This window comes from Crocuta crocuta, unplaced genomic scaffold, assembly GCF_008692635.1.
Source record: "Crocuta crocuta isolate KB4526 unplaced genomic scaffold, BGI_CrCroc_1.0 scaffold466, whole genome shotgun sequence".
Lineage (NCBI taxonomy): Eukaryota > Metazoa > Chordata > Mammalia > Carnivora > Hyaenidae > Crocuta > Crocuta crocuta.
The window spans coordinates 8,253,537-8,274,946 of NW_027529672.1; the positions used below are offsets into that span (position 1 = coordinate 8,253,537).

At 55.5% G+C, this 21,410-nt stretch overlaps 1 protein-coding gene across 1 annotated transcript in view; it reads right to left on the minus strand.

Moving 5' to 3' along the window:
• Positions 1-21,410, minus strand: part of CFAP46 (cilia and flagella associated protein 46) — a 111,596-nt gene that overhangs the window by 47,833 nt on the left and 42,353 nt on the right. Inside the window, exons 23-35 of the mRNA XM_077762922.1 lie at positions 21,153-21,381; positions 20,914-21,034; positions 19,770-19,893; positions 19,460-19,590; positions 18,453-18,580; positions 17,521-17,654; positions 15,984-16,196; positions 14,175-14,340; positions 13,621-13,770; positions 13,128-13,226; positions 12,679-12,845; positions 4,801-4,932; positions 4,298-4,460 (exon numbers count right to left, since the gene is read on the minus strand). Coding sequence (XP_077619048.1) covers positions 4,298-4,460; positions 4,801-4,932; positions 12,679-12,845; positions 13,128-13,226; positions 13,621-13,770; positions 14,175-14,340; positions 15,984-16,196; positions 17,521-17,654; positions 18,453-18,580; positions 19,460-19,590; positions 19,770-19,893; positions 20,914-21,034; positions 21,153-21,381 — 1,957 coding nt within the window. The remainder of the gene's footprint in view (positions 1-4,297; positions 4,461-4,800; positions 4,933-12,678; positions 12,846-13,127; positions 13,227-13,620; positions 13,771-14,174; positions 14,341-15,983; positions 16,197-17,520; positions 17,655-18,452; positions 18,581-19,459; positions 19,591-19,769; positions 19,894-20,913; positions 21,035-21,152; positions 21,382-21,410) is intronic.

Below are 21,410 nucleotides of genomic sequence, written 5' to 3' on the forward strand. Positions count from 1 at the left end.
AGACAGCGTGAGCAGGGGAGCGTCAGAGAGAGAGGGAGTCACAGACTGAAACAGGCGCCAGGCTCTGAGCTGGCAGTCAGCACAGAGCCCGACGCGGGGCTCGAACCCACGAACCGCGAGATCATGACCCGAGCGAACGTCGGACGCTTAACCGACTAAGCCACCCAGGCGCCCCGAAAAAATACTTTAAAACACACAAATTGCCCAAGCTAACTCACTAAGAATTGGAAAATCTCAACAAACTTAAACAAGCAGAGGCTGAATCAGTAATCAGAAACCTCCCAATAAAGACAAGTCCCGGACCCAAGGCTCATGGGTGGATTCTACCAAACATCTAAAGAATTGACATCTAAGGAATCCTCCTCAACTTCCAAACAGTGAAGAGGAGGAAATACTTGCACACTGAGTCTGACACCAGCATTGCTTTGACAGCAAATCCAGACAATGACATCACAAGAAAATTACAGACCAAAACAGTACTCTATGAATACAGATGCAAAACTCCTCACCAGAATTGAACAAATCAAATCCAGCAGCTTAGTAACAGTATTATTCACCATGACCCCATGTGTTCTCAGGACCCACGGGTGGTTCCACAGAAGATCGAGCCACGTAATCTGTCACATTAATAGCACGAAGGAGAAAACCCACATGATAATCTCAACTGATGGAGAAAAGGCATCTGAGAAAATCCAACCACTTTTCACCATAAAATCTGAGAAAACTAGGAATAATGGGAAAATTCCTCAACACACAAAAGGTAATTATGAGCAACCCACAGCTGAAATTGTGCCCGACAGTGAAACCTGAAGCTTCCTGCGAAAGTCAGGAGCAAGGTGAGGATGCCTGCTCTCACCGCTGCTGTTTCAACATTTTACTGGAAATTCTACCAGAGCAATGGCTGGTCACCCAAAACAGAATAAAAGGTATCCAAAGTGGAAAGGAAGAGGGAAAGCCGTCTCTATTCACAGATGATATGTCCTACATATAGAACATCCCAGAGAATCCCCAAGAAAACCACTTGGGCTAATAAATGAATGTAGCAAAGCTGCAGGACTCAATGATACAACAAGCAGTTGTTTTTCTACGTATCAGCAATGAACAATCCGAAAACGAAACTAGGAAAGTGCTGTGGACTGAGTTGTGTCCCCTCCCCCTCAACCACGTTCACATGCGGAAGCACAAATCCGCAATGTGCTGACATTTGGAGAGGAGGCACTTGAGGGGCAGCTCGGGTTAGATGAAGTCATGGGGTCCTCGTGGTGGGAGGATGAGACACCAGAGATCCTGGTCACCCCACACGGCCCCCAAACGAGGAGAGAGCAAGAAGGCAGATGTATGCAAGATGGGAAAAGGGCTTTATCGGAACCTGGCCATGCAGGCTCCCTGATCTTGGACTTCCTTCCAGACTCCAGAAGAGTAAGAAACAAATTTCCACTGTTTCAGACACCCAGTCACCCAGCATTTTGTTATGGCAGCCCGCGCTAAGACAGAAAGCAATTTCGTTGAAACTATCACCTAAAAAATTAAATACTTCCAAAGAGGTGAAAGACATATATGTTGAAACTATGAAAACATTGCTGCAAGTGAAGAATACCTGTATGGATGGAAAAAAATGTTAAACTGTCTCTAGCACCCAAAGTGATCTACAGATTCAACAGAATCCCTCAAAATTCCAACACCCTTTTTCAAAGAAATGGAAATGCCAAACCTCAAATTCACGTGGAATTGCAAGGGGCTCCAAGTAGCCAAAACAATCTCAAACAAGATTAATAAAGTGGGAAGGCGCATGATTCTTGACTTTGAGATTTATCACAAAGCTACAGGATGCAGATCAGTGTGATCTGGGCACAAGGACAGACACGCAGACCGATGGAATAAAACAGAGCCCAGAAATAAACTCTCGGATATAAGGCAGAATGTCTTTTGATAAGGACACCAAGATAATCCAATGGGGAAAAAACGCTCTCTTCAACAACTGGTGCCGGGTGGGGTACCTGGGTGGCTCAGTCGGTTAAGCATCAGACTTTGGCTTGATCTCACAGTTTGTGAGTTCGAGCCCTGAACTGGGCTCTGTGCTGACAGCTCAGACCTTGAAGCCTGCTTCAGATTCTGTCTCTCTCTCTCTCTCTCTCTCTCTCTGCCTCTCCCTTGCTCGTGCTCTGTCTCTCTCTCTCTCAAAAATAAATAAACATTAAAAAAATTAAAAAAACAGTGCTGGGAAAACTCGATTTTCATAGGCAAAGAAATAAAACTGTCCCCCTGGCTTACACCACATACTAAAATTAAGTCAAAGTGGGGGAAACCCTAAACATAGGATCTGAATCTATAAAACGCTTAGAAGAAAACATTGGAAAAATTCTTCATGGCATTAGATTTGGCAACGACTTCGTGGACGTGACACCAAAAACATAGGCAAAAAAGAAATATAGTTACACTTCATCAAAATTAAGAACTTTTCTGTGTCAAAGGATACCATCAAGGGAGCGAAAAGGCAGTCAAATGAATGGGAGGAAAGAAATCTGAAAATCTTGTTTGATAATTAATATCCAGAATATACAGAGACCTCTTGCAATTCAACAATGAAAAACAATCCAAAAATGGGCAAAGGGCTTGAACAGACATTTCTCCAAAGAAAACATGCAGATCACTAATAAGCACGTGAAAAGATGCTCAGAATCGTTTGTCATCAGGGAGACACAAATCAAAGCCACAATCAGCTACCACTTTACACCTACTGGGATGGGTATAATTTTTTTTTTTAATGGGAAAGAAGCGCTGACAGGATGCGCAGAAGCTAGAACCCGCTGGCGGGAGCGTACGGCGGTGCAGGTGCTCTGGGAAACAGCTTTGCCTCCAAAGGTTAAACACAGAAGTACCATCTAGCCCAGCAATGCTACTCCTAGGTGTAGACTCAAAAGAAGTGACAGCAGGGACATAAATATATTTGCACGCCCATGTCCGTAGCAGCACTAGTCACAACAGCGAAAAGATGAGGCAATCGTGTCCAGCAGTAGATGAGCGGACAGACAAAACGTGCATGAGCCTGGGCAACACTGTGCTGAGTGACAGAAGCCAGACACAGAAGGACAAACACTGTGTGATTCCTCTTCAACGAGGAACCTAGGGGTGTCCCAGTCAGAGGTAGAGAGCGGGATTGTTGTTTGAGGGGACGGTTTTTGTTGAGGAAGATGAAAAAGTTTCAGGCACAGACCCTGGTGGTGGCCACACAGCACTGTAAATATAATTAAGGTCACTGAATTATATACTTTTGAAAGGTTAAAGTGGTAACTATATTATGTATATTTGGTCATATTTTTAAATAGTTTATTGTCAAGTTGGTTTCCATATAACACCCAGTGCTCATCCCCACAAGTGCCCCCCTCCATGCCCATCACCCCCCTTATCTATACGATGGAATACTCCATGGCAATGAGAAAGAATGACATCTGGCCTGTGTAGCAACGTGGATGGACCTTGAGGGTGTTATGCTGAGCGAAATAAGTCAGGCAGAGAAGGGCAGATACCAGATGTTTGCACGTGTAGGAGGATTAGGAGGAACTTGACGGAGGACCGTGGGGGAGGAGAAGGGGGGAAATAGTGGGGGAGGGGGAGGGAGGCAAACCATGAGAGACTCTTGAATGCTGAGGGGAAGGGGGTGATGGTCATAATTTTTTTAAAAGCCCATGGGAAAGAAGTGAACTTTAGGTAAGTTTCATAAATGTCTAGACCCAGGTTTGGCAAATTTTTTCTGTAAAGTGCCAGATGGGAAGTACTTCTGGCTTTGTGGGTCACACGGCCTCTGTCACAATTACTCCATTCTGCTGCTGTAGCCAAGCCACAGACAATACGTATATGAACAGGCGTGGCTATGTCCCAATAAAACTTTATTTACAAACATGGGAAACAGGCTAGATTTGCCCCCCCCCCCCCCCANCTTTGTAAGAAAATAGGAAGCATCAACCAATTTCTTCTATGAGGCTCTGATTTTCAACTTTCCTCTTGCTGTCCCTTGAACGGCAGTCTCCCCGACCAGAGACAGGGCTGTGGGCCCTCCTGCCACAGGCCTGGGCAGCTCCCCCGTCTCGACGTGTCCCCCCATAACCTCCCACGGCTCGTCTGGCTGCGGGCCTCTGAGGGCTCTGCCGGCCCCTAGACTGAGGCCCACGGAGCTCTGTCCGTGCTCTGTCCCGGACTGTGTGACCACGGACCGCTGTCTGCCAAGGCCGCAAGCACAGGTCTGAGCTCCGCCTCCGCGGGCAGACAGGACGCCCCACAGAGGCCCCGCTCCACACACCTGCTTTCTCACTTCTGTCTTATTGATGATGCTGATGAGCCTCTGCACGGCGCTCCTGGCCTTCCTCCTGCTGGCGGCCGAGGACAGGAGCGGGAGCCAGGTGTTCCAGCAGCGCCTCGCCGCCAGCATCACCAGGGCGCTGCTCTCCGCGATGCCCCCAAACCTGAAAGGGAATTCCTGACCTGGAGACGTGTGGACGCCGATGATGCAGCAGCAACACACGAAGCTTCTCGATTTACCGGGGAGCGGGCCAGGCTGGGTGCCACGGCTGCCCCAGATGCATGCACCCCCTCCCTCCCGCGCCCACGCGGCCTGCGGCGACCCACTCGTGCCCGAGGGCCTCTTGAACACGGGGTGGAGTGGATGTCACTGCAAGGGGCGAGACAGCCCCGGCCACAGGGTCACAAGGGAGGGCCCGCCCTCGGGGCTTAGCGGCAGCCCCCACTGAGCGCCAAGACCCCCATTCACGAATGCCGCTGTCATCTACGCGCGATGCGGCCCACCTGGCACCCTCCACGAAGGACCTGGCGGCCGCCAGGCGCAGCTGCTTCCTGCCCTTCAGGTTCTCCAGGGTGCTCCTGCCCTGCACGCAGGCCGTAGCGCTCAGCATCTCCGCCACCAGCCGGGTCTCCACCCTGCGGACAGAGCCGGGCCTCTCATGCAGGAGGGCCCTTCCGGGGGATACAGGGGCTGTGCAGGAAGGCGAGCGGGCCCTGGGGCATCCAGAGTAACTCGCGAAAGTCCCCAGACCACAGCAAACTGGTCCCACCAACCTGCAGAGCCGTGAGCAGCGTTTTGAATGACTGACTTGTAACCTGTTTTGCTGTGCAGCCGCCAGCGGTGAGCGCGGCGAGCCCGTGCTGGGGCCCCCCGCCCCGCATGGCCGAGCCCCACCGGGGGCAACGGGGCCCCGTTCCCTGTGCCCCAGCGTGCTGGTCTCAGAGGGCCTCCGCTCGGCGCCAGAGCTCAGTCCGATCCGGTTTCGACTCAAAGCCGTGTCAAGAACGCCAGACCTCCTCCCAAAACGTGTACGACCCCCGCGTCGCCACGGCTTGTGCACGTGGGACAGCACACACGCCGAGGCATCGCCCCCGGGAGGACGATCCCGTGCTGGGGGCAGCAGGTCCCCAAAACGCAGCTCAGGGGGCACTGGATTCCTTCTAAGAGAAATGCACATGCTCCTGAGCAGACTCTCCACGGGCCCCGAGTCTTTCTTTTTGCAGAGTGTCTCTTGAAAATAGCTTCTAGTTGGGTCTTGCTTCTTGTATTCAGTGGGATAAACCCTACATTTTATTTTAAGTGGAGTGGCAGTTCGTTTACGCTCGACAGATACGTCGGTGTGGTGGGGGTGGAATCTTCCATTGTGCTTTGCTTTCCTCTGACCCGTATGTTGTTTCTTTCCCGTATGTAGTTTCTTTCCTCCCCTCTTTGGGGCTAATTGAATAATTTTTCAGTATTCCATTTCATCTCCTCGATTGGATTTTTAGTTATACTTTTTTTTTTTTTACTATTGTTTTAGAACTTGCTGAAGAGATCGTAACATACATCCTTGACTTACAGCGTAGCTTGGATTCGTACATCGTTTCACAGGTGATGGGAAACCTCTGGACAACATTCTTCCACGTGCCATTCGCGTTATCATGTCATGCAGTTTACTTGTACCTTTATTAAGAATCCCACAGTGCAACGTACTTTTGTTTTAAAAAGGCGAATGTCTTTTAGAGAATTTACGAGCCTAGAGGGGAAAACCGTCTGTGCTCCCGACACCGTCGCCGCCCGGGGCGCCCTCCCGGCTTCTCGACCTCGCTCCCTCGGCCGTCGCCCTGTCTCAGCCTGAAGAACGTGCCCTGGCACTGCTTCCAGCTCTTCAGGGAACGGATCGTCTACCTTCAGTTTGTCTTATGTCTTGATTTTGCCTTCATTGTTTGAAGGATAGTCTTGCAGGAATTCCCGACTGACGGTTTTATTTTCCTTCTCTAACACCTAACGCGGCAGGCAGCCCGCACTGCTGCTGCTGAGAAGTCCGCAGGCTCGCTCCTGCCCTCCTACACGCAATGCGCCAGGCTGCCTTCGGACTTCTTTCCAATGATTCGTTGCCTTCGGTCGGCAGCACCGTGACAACAGTGAAAATAGCTGCGGCTTTGTGTTTATCCTGCTTGGAGTCACTGAAAATCTTGGATATCTGGGTTGATGTTTTTAACCGAATCTGAAAAAAATAAGCTATTCTATCTTCAAATATATGTATTTCTGACTCCCTCTCTTGCCTGCGTCCTGAGGCTCCTATTTCCCTCGTGTTAGGCCACTCGATTCTGCCCCACGTGTCACCGAAGTTCTGTTCATTTTGCTTTTCTTTTTTCCCTGTGCCTTGGTTTCAATACTCTGTTGACCTGCACTTGACCCGCACTCACAGGTACCTATCACTTCTTCAGTGTTCAGGTGTTAAACTCTCCCAGGAACGTCTCCAGACATTGTGTTTTTCAGCTCTGTGATTTCCACTTAGTTATTACAGTTTCCATTTCTTGGTTGAAATTCCTCGCCTGTACACTAATTTTTCCAATAAAATGCTTTCTTGTATTTATAACAGCTGTTTTAAGTTTTAAATTTGTTGTCTGCTAATTTCAAAATTGGTGTCATATCCGGGTCTGTTAACTGTTTCTATCCTACTGACTGTATTTTCTCCTGGTATGGGAGAACATTTTCTCTTTTCTCCATGTGTCTAGTAATTTTTTATTTTATGCTGGACACTGCAAGGGCTATATTGTTGAGTGTGAATGATGCTGCCTTCCTTTAATGGGATGTTGGCGTTCATTCTGACAGGCAGTTAATTTACTGGTGCCTCAGTTTACCCCACCAAGATTTGAATGAGGCTTTTTTTTAGGATAAGTCTAGAGTAGCCCTTAGAGCCCTATTCCTGAGGCATGGCCTTTTTGGATGCCTGGCAGCCTGACTCTGGTTGTCAGTTCCAGCATCTCTCTGCAGCTTAAAACTCACACCTCCGTGCCTGTGGACACACACACTCCATCCAGTAACCTCCTCTCTCACGTCATACTTCACAAATGCCAGCTGCCGCCGCAGCCCCAGGCATGGGTCCCTGTTTTGTCCCGCTATGTCTTCTGTCTGGGCTCCACTCTCCAACCCCACCCCACAGAAAGCAAGGGTGAATGTGCAGCCGCGTTTGATGTTCCCTTCTTGCAGAAGTTTCTGCTCTGGGTCATCTGTTGTCCAGTGCCTGGCAATGACTGTTTCATGTATTCTACCGAGCTCTACAGCTTTTCTCGGAGCACAAGAGTATAATACCTGTTACTGTGTCATGGCCAGAAATGATAGGAAAAGGGACTTGCAAATTTGTATAAAAACCCAACATTGATGATTATGTGAAATGAAAATGTTGAACAAAGTCAAAATGTCCCGAATATTCTTAGACTATCTATTTTGTGTCTATTTTAAGGATCTACATGAAATTTTTTATTCATGGATATTCCTTTACACTGATAGTGTGAATGTGAAAATTATTCTGGTTATGAAACACTCAGAGATAAAAATATTGATTAGTAACTATACTACTTTTCACCAAGAATTAAAGATTATTTTTACTATTTCTGTGAATTGCTATTATAAAACTACTCTGTGACTAATTCCACACTAGACTTTCTACTTATAACTTGCAAAGTGGAAAAATTAGCATAAAAATTTGAAATATGTGTAATTTTCTTTAAAAGGTGAATCATCTGCTGTGCACGCCATGTGGCTGAATGTGACCCCGTATCCTGCCTGACTAAGCACAAGGTCCAACGCTCTGAGTGACCAGCAAGATCACGATAAAGTGTGGCATGGCTTCCGGAACCGAGGGCCATGTCTCTCCACCTGCCAAGCACCCAGGAGCGCGCGGGACACACGCCGGGAGGGCTGGATGAAAGGTCAGAACCACAGTCAGACCCAGGAAAGAGGGGCAATCCCCCCGAGTGCAGTAACTCCACTCACCACTAGGGGACAGTGGTGTCATACAAATGAGCTTTCAAAAGTCCCAGTGGGAATTACTTTATAGTACCTCCACTTTCCCTATTCCTATTTGCATACATTTCTATTTTTACCTTACTTTATTATATAATATTTGTCATTTTAAAATAAAACTCAATGTAAAAATCACTGAAGAAGAATGGCAAGGCCACGGCACACGTATCTCTACAGCTACGCCTGCCGCCCCACCCGAGTCCTGGCCCGCTGCCCCCAGCAGTGAAGTCAGTCCCAGCCCAACTGCAGAGAGACCACGCAGCAGCGCTCGTGTGCCGGCTCCTTCTAGAAGAATGTCCTTGCAGTTTCTCTTTTCAAAATCACTTGTGAATTTTTATCAAAACGGTACCTGCACGTGGGGAAGGATGACCACTCCGCTCGCAGCGCTGCTCCCTACGGGGAGTGGCTTCTGAACATGTGCGCTTGCCTCTAAAACCTGGCCTCTAACTTGATTTCCCAGCGTGTCAGCTGCACACGCCACCGGTGGAGTTCTCACAACCACAGGTGAAGCCTGGGGCCGCTGGGGGCTCAGTCGGCTGAGCGTCACTCTTGATTTCAGCTCAGGCTGTGATCTCGCGGTCGTGAGCTCGAGCCCCTTGCCAGGCTCTGCCCTGACAGCACAGAGCCTGCTGGGGGTCTCTCTCCCTCTGCCGCTCATGCTCACTTGCTCTCTCTCATTCTCTCGCTCTCGAAATAAATCAATAAATATTTTAAAAAATATTCAAGATTCACTTTTTCTCTCCCTCTGCCCCTCTCCCTCTCGTGTGTGCTCTCCCTTTAAAATTAAAAAATATTTTTTATTTTTAAAAATTTAAACTACCCAGACCCTCCTTTTGCCTTCCTGCCAACTTATTAATGTAGACGATTTTACAGCATTAATTTAATCCTCCTATTTATTCTCTTTATTATTTAAAATATCATACTAGCTGCAGACCTCGGGGACACTCAGCAAGTGACACCTGACTGCTCACCTTCTTGGCCGAGGGCGTCTACCACAGCCATTCTCCTCCCTTCTGGACCCTCCCCTCCCCTGCAAGGGTCTGGCCTTTGTAGTTTCAAAACTGGTAACACTTATCTTTTGTTAAATAGCCACAAATGTTAATCCTAAAACCAAAGAATCAGTGAACAGCATGATAATGCAAAACTTACGTCTCCTGGACTTTCCAACTGGCTTTTTCTCCACTGTCTCGTTTTCATTCGTCACCGTGCCTTTTCCCCTCTTCACGGCACGGGGTCCTTCCCTGCCCTCAGCCCCCAGGGCCCCCTCCATCCTGCTCCAGTGTAGACAGGGTGCCCTCCCAGCAAGCAGCACAGCGTGACAACTCTGGAATGAGCTTTCCAGCCCCAGCACAGCCTCCCACATGTCTCTCTCGTTTGGTTTCTTCCCTTGTTTTTCTGGAACATTTCCTTCAGGTAACTTTCCAAAAAGAGGTGTATGGGAGATACATATTCCAGGCCGCTGTCTGTCAAAAACATGGCTTTCCTTCTGAATATATTTGAACTTTCGAGTGGGTTAAAATTCGAGGCTGAAAATTATTTCCACCTAGAAAGCTCCATTTTTCTTCTGCCTTCCAGTGTTTGGAAAAGGCTGCTGCATTGATGTTGTCTGCGACTCTGCAGATGGAGTTCTTTTTTTTAATTTTTACTTTTATTTAAATCCAAATTAGTTAATATGTAGTGTAATAATGGTTTTAGGAGTAGAATTTAGTGATTCATCATTTCCGTATAACACCCAGTACTCATCCCAACAAGTGTCCTCGGTGAGGCTCATCCCCCATCTAGCCCATCCCCCCTCCCCTCCAGCAGCCCCCGTTTGTTCTCTGTATTTAAGAGTCTCTTATGGTTTGCCCCCCTCTGTTTTTATTTTACTTTTCTTTCCCTTCCTGTGTTCATCTGTTGTGTTTCTTAAATTCCGAAATGCGTGAAATCATATGAGATTTGTCTTTGTCTGATTGACTTCTTTTGTTCAGCATAATACACTCTAGTTCCATCCACGTTGCAAATGACAAGATTTCATTCTTTTCGAGTGCCGAGTCCTACTCCATTGTGTATATAAACCACATCTTCGTTACCCATTTGTCAGGTGATGGACATTTGGGCTCTTTCCATACTTTAGCTATTGTTGATAGCGCTGCTATAAACATTGGGGTGCATGTGCCCCTTCAAATCGGCATTTTTTTATCCTCTGGGTAAATACCTAGTAGTGCGCCTAGTAGTGCTGGGTCATAGGACAGTCCCGTTTTTAGTTTCTTGAGGAGCCTCCACACTGTTTTCCAGGGTGGCTGCTCCAGTTTGCATTCCCACCAACAGTGCAAAAGAGATCTTCTTTCTCCGCATCCTCGCCAACACCTGTTGTTGCCTGAGTTCTTGATTTCAGCCACTGACACGTGTGAGGTGGCATCTCAGGGTGGGTCTGATTTCTATTTCCCTCACGATGCTGAGTGACCTTGAGCATCGCTTCCAGTGTCTGTTGGCCACCTGGATGTCTTCTTGGAAAAGTGTCTATTCACATCTTCTGCCCGTTTTTTCACTGCATTATTTATTTTTTGGGTGTTGAGTTTTTTAAGTTCTTTAGAGATTTTGGACACTAGCCCTTTATCTGATACGTCGTTTGCAAACAATTCCTCCCATTCTGTCAGCTGCCTCTTAGTTTTGGTGACTGTTTCCTTTGCTGCGCAGAAGCTTTTTATCCTGATGAGGCCCCGACAGTTCATTCTTGCTTTTGTTTCCCCGGCCTCTGGAGACATGTCTAGTTGCTGAGGTGCAGACTGATTTCTTTTAAAGGCGTTAGGACGCTCTCTTCATCTGTGGTGACTCAGCGTGTCCCGTGGTGCATCTGCTGCGAGGGTCTCTTCGTTCCCCCTGCACTTGCAGCAGTTTCCGGCACGCTCCTGCCTACAGAGAGGGCACATGGCTACATGGCACCACCCAGTGGCCTCCGGGAGCGTGGGCCCAAACCTAGCTCTGCCACCTGCCAGGGAGGTGGCCTCTGAGCACAGACTTAGCCTGTGCCTGCCTCAGTTTCCTCATCTGCAACATGGGAACAGTGGCTCCTACCGGGGAGCCAGTTGAGGTGAGGCTGCAGAGCCCTCGGAGGGAGCCACGCCCACCGTGCGCCGCCCCCCTCACGAACCTAAGCGCGACTGAGCCCCGGCCACGTGGAGGTCAGCGGTGTTAGGATGTCTCAGATGGCATTCATTTGTCGGTCCCCAAATACACATTGGGTGTGTCACACGCAGGCCCTGGAGCTGCCGCTGAGATACGGCAGTCGTGTCCGCGTCCCTGGGGTTCTGAGTCAGGGACAAACACCCTCCCACCACCGCCAATCACGCTGCCGCCCCAGACGGGACGCGGCCCGAGGTTGGGCTCAGCGGCAGTGCGGTGCGCCGGGGTCTGGCCACGGATGACGGACCGGTTGCGGATCCACGACAAACGTCTTCATGTCCTTGGGTCGGTGCTTTCGTTGTTTTCAGCAAGTGACCCAGAAAGAACCTCAAGTAAAATGGTCATTACCACAGGAAAAATTCACAGTAGCAACTAATTTAAAGAGCCTGCCACTCACAAATAGGGGAAAGACACAGAAATAGGATCCCTGATCAGTCGGACGATGTAACGTGAGAGCCGTGGGAGCTGCTGGAAGCTCTGAGGCAGAGCAGGCGCCCGGTGCCACGCGGGGACAGAGGTCCGCGAGCTCGTCCCACGACATCCGGCAGCCGTGGCCTCCAGGGAGCCAGCAGCTGGCAGCGGGCAGGGTGACAAGGGCCGGGCGGGGGTCGGGGTGGTCCTCATCACTGAGATCTCTTCAGTGCCTTCTGAGTTCACGTGGCACGTCTCCGGTGCCCACTCACAGCTGTCTGTCGGGGATGGCAGAGGGCCGCACTCTGTGCCCGTCGCGCTCACAGCCAGCGAGGCTCTGTGGCCTCAGAACCCTTCTGACCACAGCTCTCCGAGCCGTGGCTGGCGTCGCGCCGGCCGACAGGGAGCTGGGAGGCGGAGGCGGCACGGACGTGTGGGGCCGCTCAGGGCTGGTGCCCGGGCCCGGTGACCCCTCCTGACCTCTGGGGAATTGGTCCACGGCTACTTACGGCTTAAGCGTCCTCAGAACCCTGATGCCCATCTGGATGGCCTTCTGCGAGCAGGCCANGGGGATGGCAGAGGGTCGCACTCTGTGCCCGTCACGCTCACAGCCAGCGAGGCTCTGTGGCCTCAGAACCCTTCTGACCACAGCTCTCCGAGCCGTGGCTGGCGTCGCGCCGGCCGACAGGGAGCTGGGAGGCGGAGGCGGCACGGACGTGTGGGGCCGCTCAGGGCTGGTGCCCGGGCCCGGTGACCCCTCCTGACCTCTGGGGAATTGGTCCACGGCTACTTACGGCTTAAGCGTCCTCAGAACCCTGATGCCCATCTGGATGGCCTTCTGCGAGCAGGCCATGGTGACCTCGTGGTCGTGCGCCGCGTGGGCAAAGTGGGCCAGGCGCGTCAGGCTCTGCAGCTCCACCAGGGGGTCCGACCAGTTGCACTCGGAAGCCATCTTGACCACCTTCCGGGCAGGGGAGAAGGGGCGTCTGTGGGTGTGGCTAACGTGCCACCCAGGGGGTCCCCGCCCTAGCTGAGCACAGAGAATGCGCACGGGGAAGCTCCCGCGTGGAACGACTCAGGCGCCCTGTGGCAGGCGGGGGGCGCTGTGGTGAGGACGGGCTCACTGGATGGGGGCCCCAGTCCACCCCCTCAGGCAAGGCCCTCTGACCCTGGCTCTGTTTCTGAGCAGCTGATTCAAACAAGCGACCTCAGGTTGGGGGCTCCGGGCACTGGTGGCACCTACCTGGGCCAAGGGGGGCACGGAGAAGTCCATGAGGCCCAGCCCGTTGCAGGAGTGCATCTCCAGAGCCACGAGGACTCTGGTCACGTCCTCGCTGGGACTCTGGGGAGGGAACGCCAGTGACCGTCAGCCTGCGGTGCCGGGACGCTGGGGCCTGGAGCCCTGGGACACGCCAGCATTGTGGCAACAGCCAGAGCCATGGGTGTGTCCGCTTCTCTCCAAGGTCCCTTTCCAGGCAGCGAAGAGGCAGCAGGCCTGGTGGCTGGGCAGCGGGGTGGGGCAGTGCCCACCCTGACTGCCCACGACCTCAGAACTCACTTCTGTGGGAGCTCGCCTCCCCGGGTCCCTGCCTGTCCCCCGCCCTGCTCTCCCTTCAGGAGGGAGACCAGGAAAGACCTCAGCAGGAGGCGTCCGCCCTGCAGGCCCCGGCGTGGGGCTGAGCCTCCCGAGCCCCTGGGTGCTTCCAGACGCCGGCCTGCACCCGGGCCCCTGGCACCTGTTCATCCACGCCCAGTCGTGGCCCGATCTGCTGCTGCAGCAGCTGCTTGGCCTTCACCCAGGTGGCGATGAGCTGCTGCCGGGTGTTCAGGGGCATCACCTCCTCGGGCACAGTCCCGTTGCTCAGGTTCAAGGCAAACTCGCAAACCTGACACAGACAGGGCCTGGCTCCTGAGACCTGAGTTCTGTACAAAGAAACCTGAGCCAAGACCCAAATTCTTACAGATAAGGGGACCTGGCTCCTGGTCAGACCAACAGTGGTTTAAATAGGCTGCAGGCCTGTAGCTGGGGGCCCAGTCCCCACATGTCCCTGGGGGGCCCCACCCGGGCGGCCCTGCAGCCTGCCCAGCCTCACCCGCCTCGCCTCCCTGTGAACATCCGGCTCTCTGTCTTGTTTCCTGTTAGAGAAATGCGTGTTCTCTGCCCCTCCTTGCCCTGCACCCCATTTCCTGGAGGTAGAAAACCTTAGCCAGTTTCACCTCCTAACTGTCACCTGTCACCTGCACTAGTTGAGTGAGGGTTCCGCCGGCCTCACGCACAGCGGGGCTCTACCTCCACGGCGGTCCTGACTTCTGCGCTGGCTCCCGAGTCCAGTGGTACATGAAACAGGTTGGGGCGCACGGGTCTCTTAGATTTTTCCGGCACTTGGGTTGGAATCCAGTTGATAATCAAGCCTCGAGCCAAAGTATTGCAGAGCGTCCCCAGCAGAGTGGGGTCCCTGGAAAGAACATGCCGGCCGGTGAGGATGCCATTGCACACACAGACTTGGGCACGGGAGTCCGCGACAAGGCGCATTTGCTGGGCTCCCATCTTGCTGGGACGAACAACAGGCACCCACATCCCCAGCACCAGTTCTCAGACCTGTTCCCAGGCCTCCCAGGGGACGCTGGCTGTGACGAGGGCCGCTCTGGTGACGCCTGGGTCCCCCGCCATAGGTGGCCTTCCTTGCGAGAAGGCGCCACAGTGCCAGGCAGGCGGGCTCCTCAGGGTGTCACTGGGGGGGACAGAGAGGCCCACCTGGCCTCTGCGCCCGCTGCTGGGTGTCGGTTGGGCCTCGGTCGTGGCCCAGACACTTCCCTCTGTTAGTTAACAGATCAAATGGGCTTCAGCCAGAATGTCCATGTTTCTCACCGGCAACGTTATGACACTGAAACATTTAAAACCGTCGAAAACGGTCTCTGTGCTTCCAGACTGGGGACTCAAAGTGTGAGCTTGGTCTGTGACGGAAACTCACGGCTGCTGCTGGGAGGGGAGAGGCTGGCGTCTGCAGACCCTGGCGGGGCGCTCGCAGCAGAAGGATGTCCGCGGGGCCTGCTCGCCGCCCAGCCAGGGGCTCTCCATCTCGGGGCCCGTGTTCACTGTTCTTTGTCCCTGACAAAACCCGGACATGTCTGCTCATTCCGACCCTGTCTAGCATCTCTACTTCAGTGTCTGATGACAAAACCTAAAACCTTATTGTTTGGACTAAAAACCAAACCAACAAAAACACACAAGAAGAATCTTTAAATATCATCCTTTTTGGGTAAAATTCTGGTCCGTCTTCATTTCAAATTTGTTTATATATATATATATATATATATATGTATTTTATTTCTAGGAGAGAGAGAGAGAGACAGCGTGAGCAGGGGAGGGTCAGAGAGAGAGGGAGTCACAGACTCAAACAGGCTCCAGGCTCTGAGCTGTCAGCACAGAGTCCGACGTGGGGCTCAAACCCACGAACCGCGAGATCATGACCTAAGCGAAAGTCGGACGCTCAACCGACTAAGCCACCCAGGCGCCCCCATTTCAAATTTCTAATTTTAGCTCCTGAAAGCAGCAGTCTCGCGTCCGTCTACATAAGAAAACACAGATGCAGATTTCCAAGCTTCTCCGAAACCGGATGAGATCCGTACAAAGGAATTGCTCTTTGCTTCCTTTTCCCAAGCAACTTGGGTCTCAGCAAACCTTCCCTAAAATCGCTCTGTTTGGAGCAGAGTGAGGCGGGCGCTGTCCCTCACTGTGCTGGGCCCTTGCCGGTCAGGCCCGAGGCCCCCCTCCATCATTACAGGCCTCCCTGCGTCCCAGAGAGGGTGCGCGCCTGGCTCGCGGTGCAGAGCCAGCGAACAGAGCCTGCGATGCTTGAGTGGCGCTCCCTGTGTCCCCACAGGCTTCCCCCGTCCCCATGTCACCATCAGTCACCGGCAAGTGATAGCCCTGCCTTTTCTGGAAGGACAGCACTGACGATGTCGGTCCCAGGGCCCCACCCCCAACAGTGGACCCAAGAGTGACCCCACAGTCCCCGGACCAGAATCAAGGTCTTCAGCAGGACGGAGCCTGCCCCGGAGGTCAGGACTGCACGCGGCACCCGCCGGCCACACCTACCCGCCGTGGCCCATGGACTTGACGATGCTCAGGAGGTGGTCCAAGGCGTCCACCAGCTCCCTCTGCCTCCCGGCCACGATGAGGTGGTGGTTGTGGTTCAGGACGTAGACCACCGCGTTCTGCACGATCCAGGCTTCCTGGGTCTCTTGTCCGATGTCGGCGGACCGCAGCCAGCTGTTCATGGCGCTCTGAGACAGACCCTCGATCCAGTTCCTGCGGGACGCACCTCGTCAAGCCCTTCCTTTGACGCAAGACCTTTCCTGGGCGGCATGAGGGGCTGGAACCTGCAGTCTGCCGATGGCCCACTCTCTGCGGAGTCTGCCCCCCCCACCGCCTGCTGCGACCACCGTGTTCCGCCTGGGACCCCGGCGCGCTCCGCGCACCCCGTCTCCCAGCCGGCCGGCCCCACTCGGCGTGAGTGTCCACGTACACAGATCAGACCCTCTCCCTCGGAGCCTTGCCCGCAAACCTCCCTTCGGGCCGCAGGCGGCCGGCTGCCTGCCCACCTCTGCGCCCACGCCCACCCTCGCCGTCCGCCCCGTGTTCCGAACGCCTTTTCTATGATGGGCTCTGTGGGTCAGGGGTAGTGCCTGCTGCACGCTTCTCTCCGTTATTTCACAGACGCCTCGTTAAACCACTCTCAGTGCGTGGGCAGCACAGAAGCAGCCGTGGGGCAGGTGTGGCCCGGGTCGTGGCTGACACAGCCTCCTCCTCACAAGCAGGGCCCTCAGCAGGCACGCCACCCCCCAGCCACGTGGCAGCGGGCTCCGGCGGGCAGGGCCCGCGCTGTCCTCTGCCCGATGCTCTCCGGACTGAGGCAGACATGCCGCACGTGTAACAACACCAAGACAAACGTCACCTGTGCTCAACGAGCGGCCCCACCCTCCTCCTGCCCGCGGGGGTCGGGCCATGTCCCTGCGCTGCGCCTGCCCGCTGCCTCCCCAGGGCCTGTTCACCAGTGACGGAGGCTCACTGCCCCCAGTTAGCGGGTGGGCAGTTAGATGGTGTGCGGCTCCCGCAATATGGGACTGATATCCACTCATTACCACGTTCTGTTTTAAAAATATTAAGTTTTTGATTAAAGACGACTAAAACCTTGATACCACTGATAATGGAGCATCTCAAATTCACGAGCATTTCTGTTGTGGCATCTCACGTGGTGCATCTTCCGGGATGTTCTACACAAAGTGCTCTGCTCACCATACCCCTGACCGAGGCCCAGACACCAAGAGCCAGCCACCGACCACGGCTCGTCCTCTGAGCACACGAAGAGCCACTCCCCTTCCACACTCTCCACCGCCTACACCATCATCTTATCCCATTTTCACTAATAACAAGATCCGCTAACTGGAAGGAGCCAAAGTGTGGAGTCTACTAAAACACACTAGACAAACCGTCCTGCCACGTCGGCCACACATGACACAAGCCACACCCCCGGTCTGGGTGCAGCCTCCCAGGGCCACCCCACCGCTCCGTGGCTGAGCGGTGCCGGCAGCGGCTGGGGGCGCAGCGGGGGGCCCCTCCCCAGGCCGCCTACCGGTACACAAGCCACTGTGCGTTGTCTTCGGGGCACTCGAGCGTGTAGCCGGCCGAGTGCTGGCTCAGGTCCTCCGGGGGCGTGGGGCGGTCATTGAGCTGCACACCTTCTAACTGCAGCAGGTGGACGGTGGCCTGGGAAGGAAGTGCGGGGCGGGAGAGGTCACAGGGGCCCAGACGCGGTGCCAGGCGGGAACGCGTGTCCAGGCACAAGGAGGGCAGACCCCGTGATGGCCCCATGGTCCTCTCAGCCTCCAGCGGCCTCCCCCCACCTCACCCACAAATACTGCTTCCCAGGAGGAGACGGCCCCTTCTAAGAGCCCCGCGCAAGTCACGCCATCCTCAGACACAGCCACTTCCGAACGTTAGCCAGCGCCCGGCCCACGCTGCACCCCCCAGGCCCTCACGAGTGCGCAGGGACACGGAAAGCTGTCGAGACCACTGGCACGGCCTGGCAGGTGGCCCTGCCCCCGCTGGCTCTGTCCTGGTTGTCACCGTGTCCCCAGCTCACAGCAACGGCCTGGCACTGGAGGCAGACAGTCCCCGAGGAATTCAGTGAGTGCTCTAGCCTGGCTGTCCCACTGACCCCAAGAGAAACGATCTAAACTGGCTCCATGGGTTTTGGTTACAAAATGTCCCGGACTGTGGCCCCCCGGGCAGAGGTGCAGGTGGTACGGCCGGTGCTGACCCCTGACGCACGCTCTCTCCGTGCCACCCAAAGGGCTTCTGATGTCCACGCCGATGCAGCCCCCCGACGCGGCAGGTCACCTTGCAGTCCCCAGGTAAGTGAGGGCTCCCAATGCAGAAACGACTTCTAAGGAAGGGCTTACATAGACACGTGACCACGGGGCACTTGCACACCCAGGGAGGCGTCCCTACTCTGCACCTGCTGCTTCGGGAGGCGGGTCTTCAGGGGTCAGCGCGCCCACGCACCTCTGCGTTGATGAACCCCACCTCTGCGAACTTGCGCAGCAGGGTGGGGGACACGTGCCGCTGCAGCGTCACTTCTGACGGGCCCCAGCTGCCCTGGGCTGAGCTGTCTCCGCCCCTCTTCTTCTTTCCTGAGGGAAGAGCAGAGCCCCAGCCTCGTCACACACAGTGGGGCTTTTCCAGCCAAGAAGCAAAAATATGAGGCTTCCTGGCCCACCCCCAGCTCTGGGGGCAGGTAGTGGTCTCTGGGAGGTACGTCTTTTCTAGAAGGGGGTGGAGGAAGACCCTCCCCCCCAGCGTGTAGGATTCCCTAGGCGGGTGGCTGAAGCGTCCCCAAAGCCGACTCAGCAGCAGCTCATGTGTCACTGGTGTCGACAACACGCTCTTGGTTTCGCTTGTGTCCTTTGAGAAGCACCCGGCCCTGCCAAGCCTGTAGCACCCGCGTCCTGGGTCTTCTCGGACCCCCGGCACGTGCCTGCGCCCTAACTGTCCACTCCACCAGCCCGCTGACCCATCCCCAGAATCTGTGCTGATGTGGGGGGCCGTCCTCCACCTGCACTCCCAGAAAAAACCCCGCCCACGCCCAGCCCCACCTTGGCCGTCACCTCTGCCCTCTGGCCCCAGGCTCCCAACATGGCGGCCAGGTGCCTTCCCTTGCGGAGCCCCCGATGACCCCGAGGGACCAAAGAGCAAATGGACAATCGAGAAACCAGCTGCACAGGGCCCGGTGGGTCACAGTGACGCCTGGGAGTCACTCCCACCGCAGGGCACCTGGTTCCAGCACGTGCACACTGACCTGAAGCCCGGCCTCCGGCAGAAGCTGCCCTGCCGACCGTCGGGGCTGCCGGCCCCTGCTGGCCCCTGACCCCTGCTGGCCCCTGACCCCTCCTGGCCCCTGGCCCGGCCCTTGTCCACAGCACTAGGGGCAGCCGCACAGCCTCTCTGGCTCAAGGTTTCAGAGAACACGGGACCCTGGCTGGCGCCCTGGCACACACGTGGAGCCCTCGTACCTTTCTTCAGCCGCACCTGCTTCTTCACCTTGACGTTGTCGTACAGGAGGCAGAAGCGGCAGGCTGTCCGGCAAATGTCCCACACTCCCTGCTTCCGGGCGACTTTGGCGAGCTCGGCCCAGATCTGTATTCTGCTCACCGAAGAGCCAAGCGAGAAGAGTGAGCACGGGCGTCGCTGGCGACATGGGGTCACCCAGCACTACCTCGGGGGCGCAAGAGCCACAGCCGTTCTCACTCCTAGGGGGCGCCCCACGCGCTTCCCTGCGGGGCGGGGGTCCCGCTAACCCAGCCGGGGGCGCCCCTCACCCACCGTTCCCTGGCATTCTGGCTCCCCAGTCGCCGCAAGTGCCCCGCGGCTTTGTCTATGCTGATGATGTGGTGCCGCGCCTTTGCGAACAGGTAGGTGAAGCGGCCCCTGCTCTTCCCTATGGAAACTGACGGTGGAAATGGAAATGCAAGGCTGAGGGCCCACGTCACGGGACCCCAGGACTGGGGGGAGCCGCACCTCAGTCCCGGGGACCCTGGTGCCAGGGGCGTGGCCACCACGTGCCACAGCCCAGGGCTCTGCCACCGGACAGGTGTGCGCTGGTGCCTCTCTGGAGGGCTCTCCCTTACACCAGCCCCTGCCCGACATCCCCACCCACTCCCGCGGCCTGGGCCTCTGACCTGCCTGGTAGCAGAGGCTCCTTCTGGCAACAGAAGCATAAGCTATGGGGAGCCTGGCTCCCCGGGGCGCCGGGCTGCCCGGCACCGTCGCACAGAGTGTGCAGCACGTGCCTCGTCCCTCTCAGCCAACACGCCAGCCACCTCCAGGAGCCGGCTGTTGGAGCCCCCCCCGCCCCCAGCCCCTCACCCCGCAGGGCTGTGCTGCCTTCACCGGCTGGGCTATCGGCAGGCCAGCAATGCTCTTACCGATGGGAGCACGTCAGGACGGCCACCACTTCGGGGCGCTGTGGAAACCCAGGGCGGCACCACCACGCCCGAAGACCACGGCCATACAGGACCACAACCCAGAGCTGTCTTCCCCCTCCACTGGGGCATGACAGCCGGGGAAGCGGAGCCTCGGGGCGGGGCGGCCTTCGGTGGGGACCCCAGCCAAACACCCAGGCTGCCGTCCACAAGAATGTGATGCGCTTGGAGGGTCAGTGGGCAGAACTGTGCCCCCCAAAAGGCATGATGGAGCCCTAACCCCCAGAACCTCAGAATGTAGCCTTATTTGTGTCTTCACAGGGAAGGGGTAAAGGCTCAGAGGAGACTGCCATCCGCAAGCCACAGGGGGCACAGCCATCCCCTCCAGGCTGGTGCTTCCAGAGGCCCAGAGCACACGGGCCCAGACCTCCCGCCGGCACAGTGAGCCCCCTACGCCAGGCTGAGTGTCTGCCCAGGACGGCACGGGGCGCAGGTGGCCCCTGAGCAGAGTCATCCGGGGCTCTGTCGGAGAGGGCAGCCCCCACCTTTCGCCTCGTTCTCGCCGTCGAGCACAATCTGGAAGGTGTCGGGGGCCAGAGCCAGGCCCGCGTTCACCAGGAGAGCCCGTTTCTTCCTGACACTGTCTTTGGGGATGGCTTTCTTCGCCTGAAACAGGAAGGGTGGGCTCTCATGCTCTCATGTCCCAGAAGCGACACCGTCCCCGGGCTGTGGGGTCCCGCGGGGCCCCGGCCGCCCAGCGACCCCGCAGAGCCCACGACAGCACCTGCTCGATGGCCATGATGGCCTTGTCCTCGGCACGCTCAGGGCACTGGTACAGCATGGTGCACAGATGCAGCCGGTTGAAGGCCATCTTGAGCTCGTCCTGGTAGAGACCCAGGCTGTCCAGCAGCATGGCCTTCCGCAGGTGCTGCATGGCCGGCTCCAGCCGGTCCTCGTCCTCCTCGATGTGTGCCATCTCCATGTGCACTTGGCAGCGGAGCAGGACCATGAGGCTGGGGGGGGGGGGGAGGGAAGCCCCGCG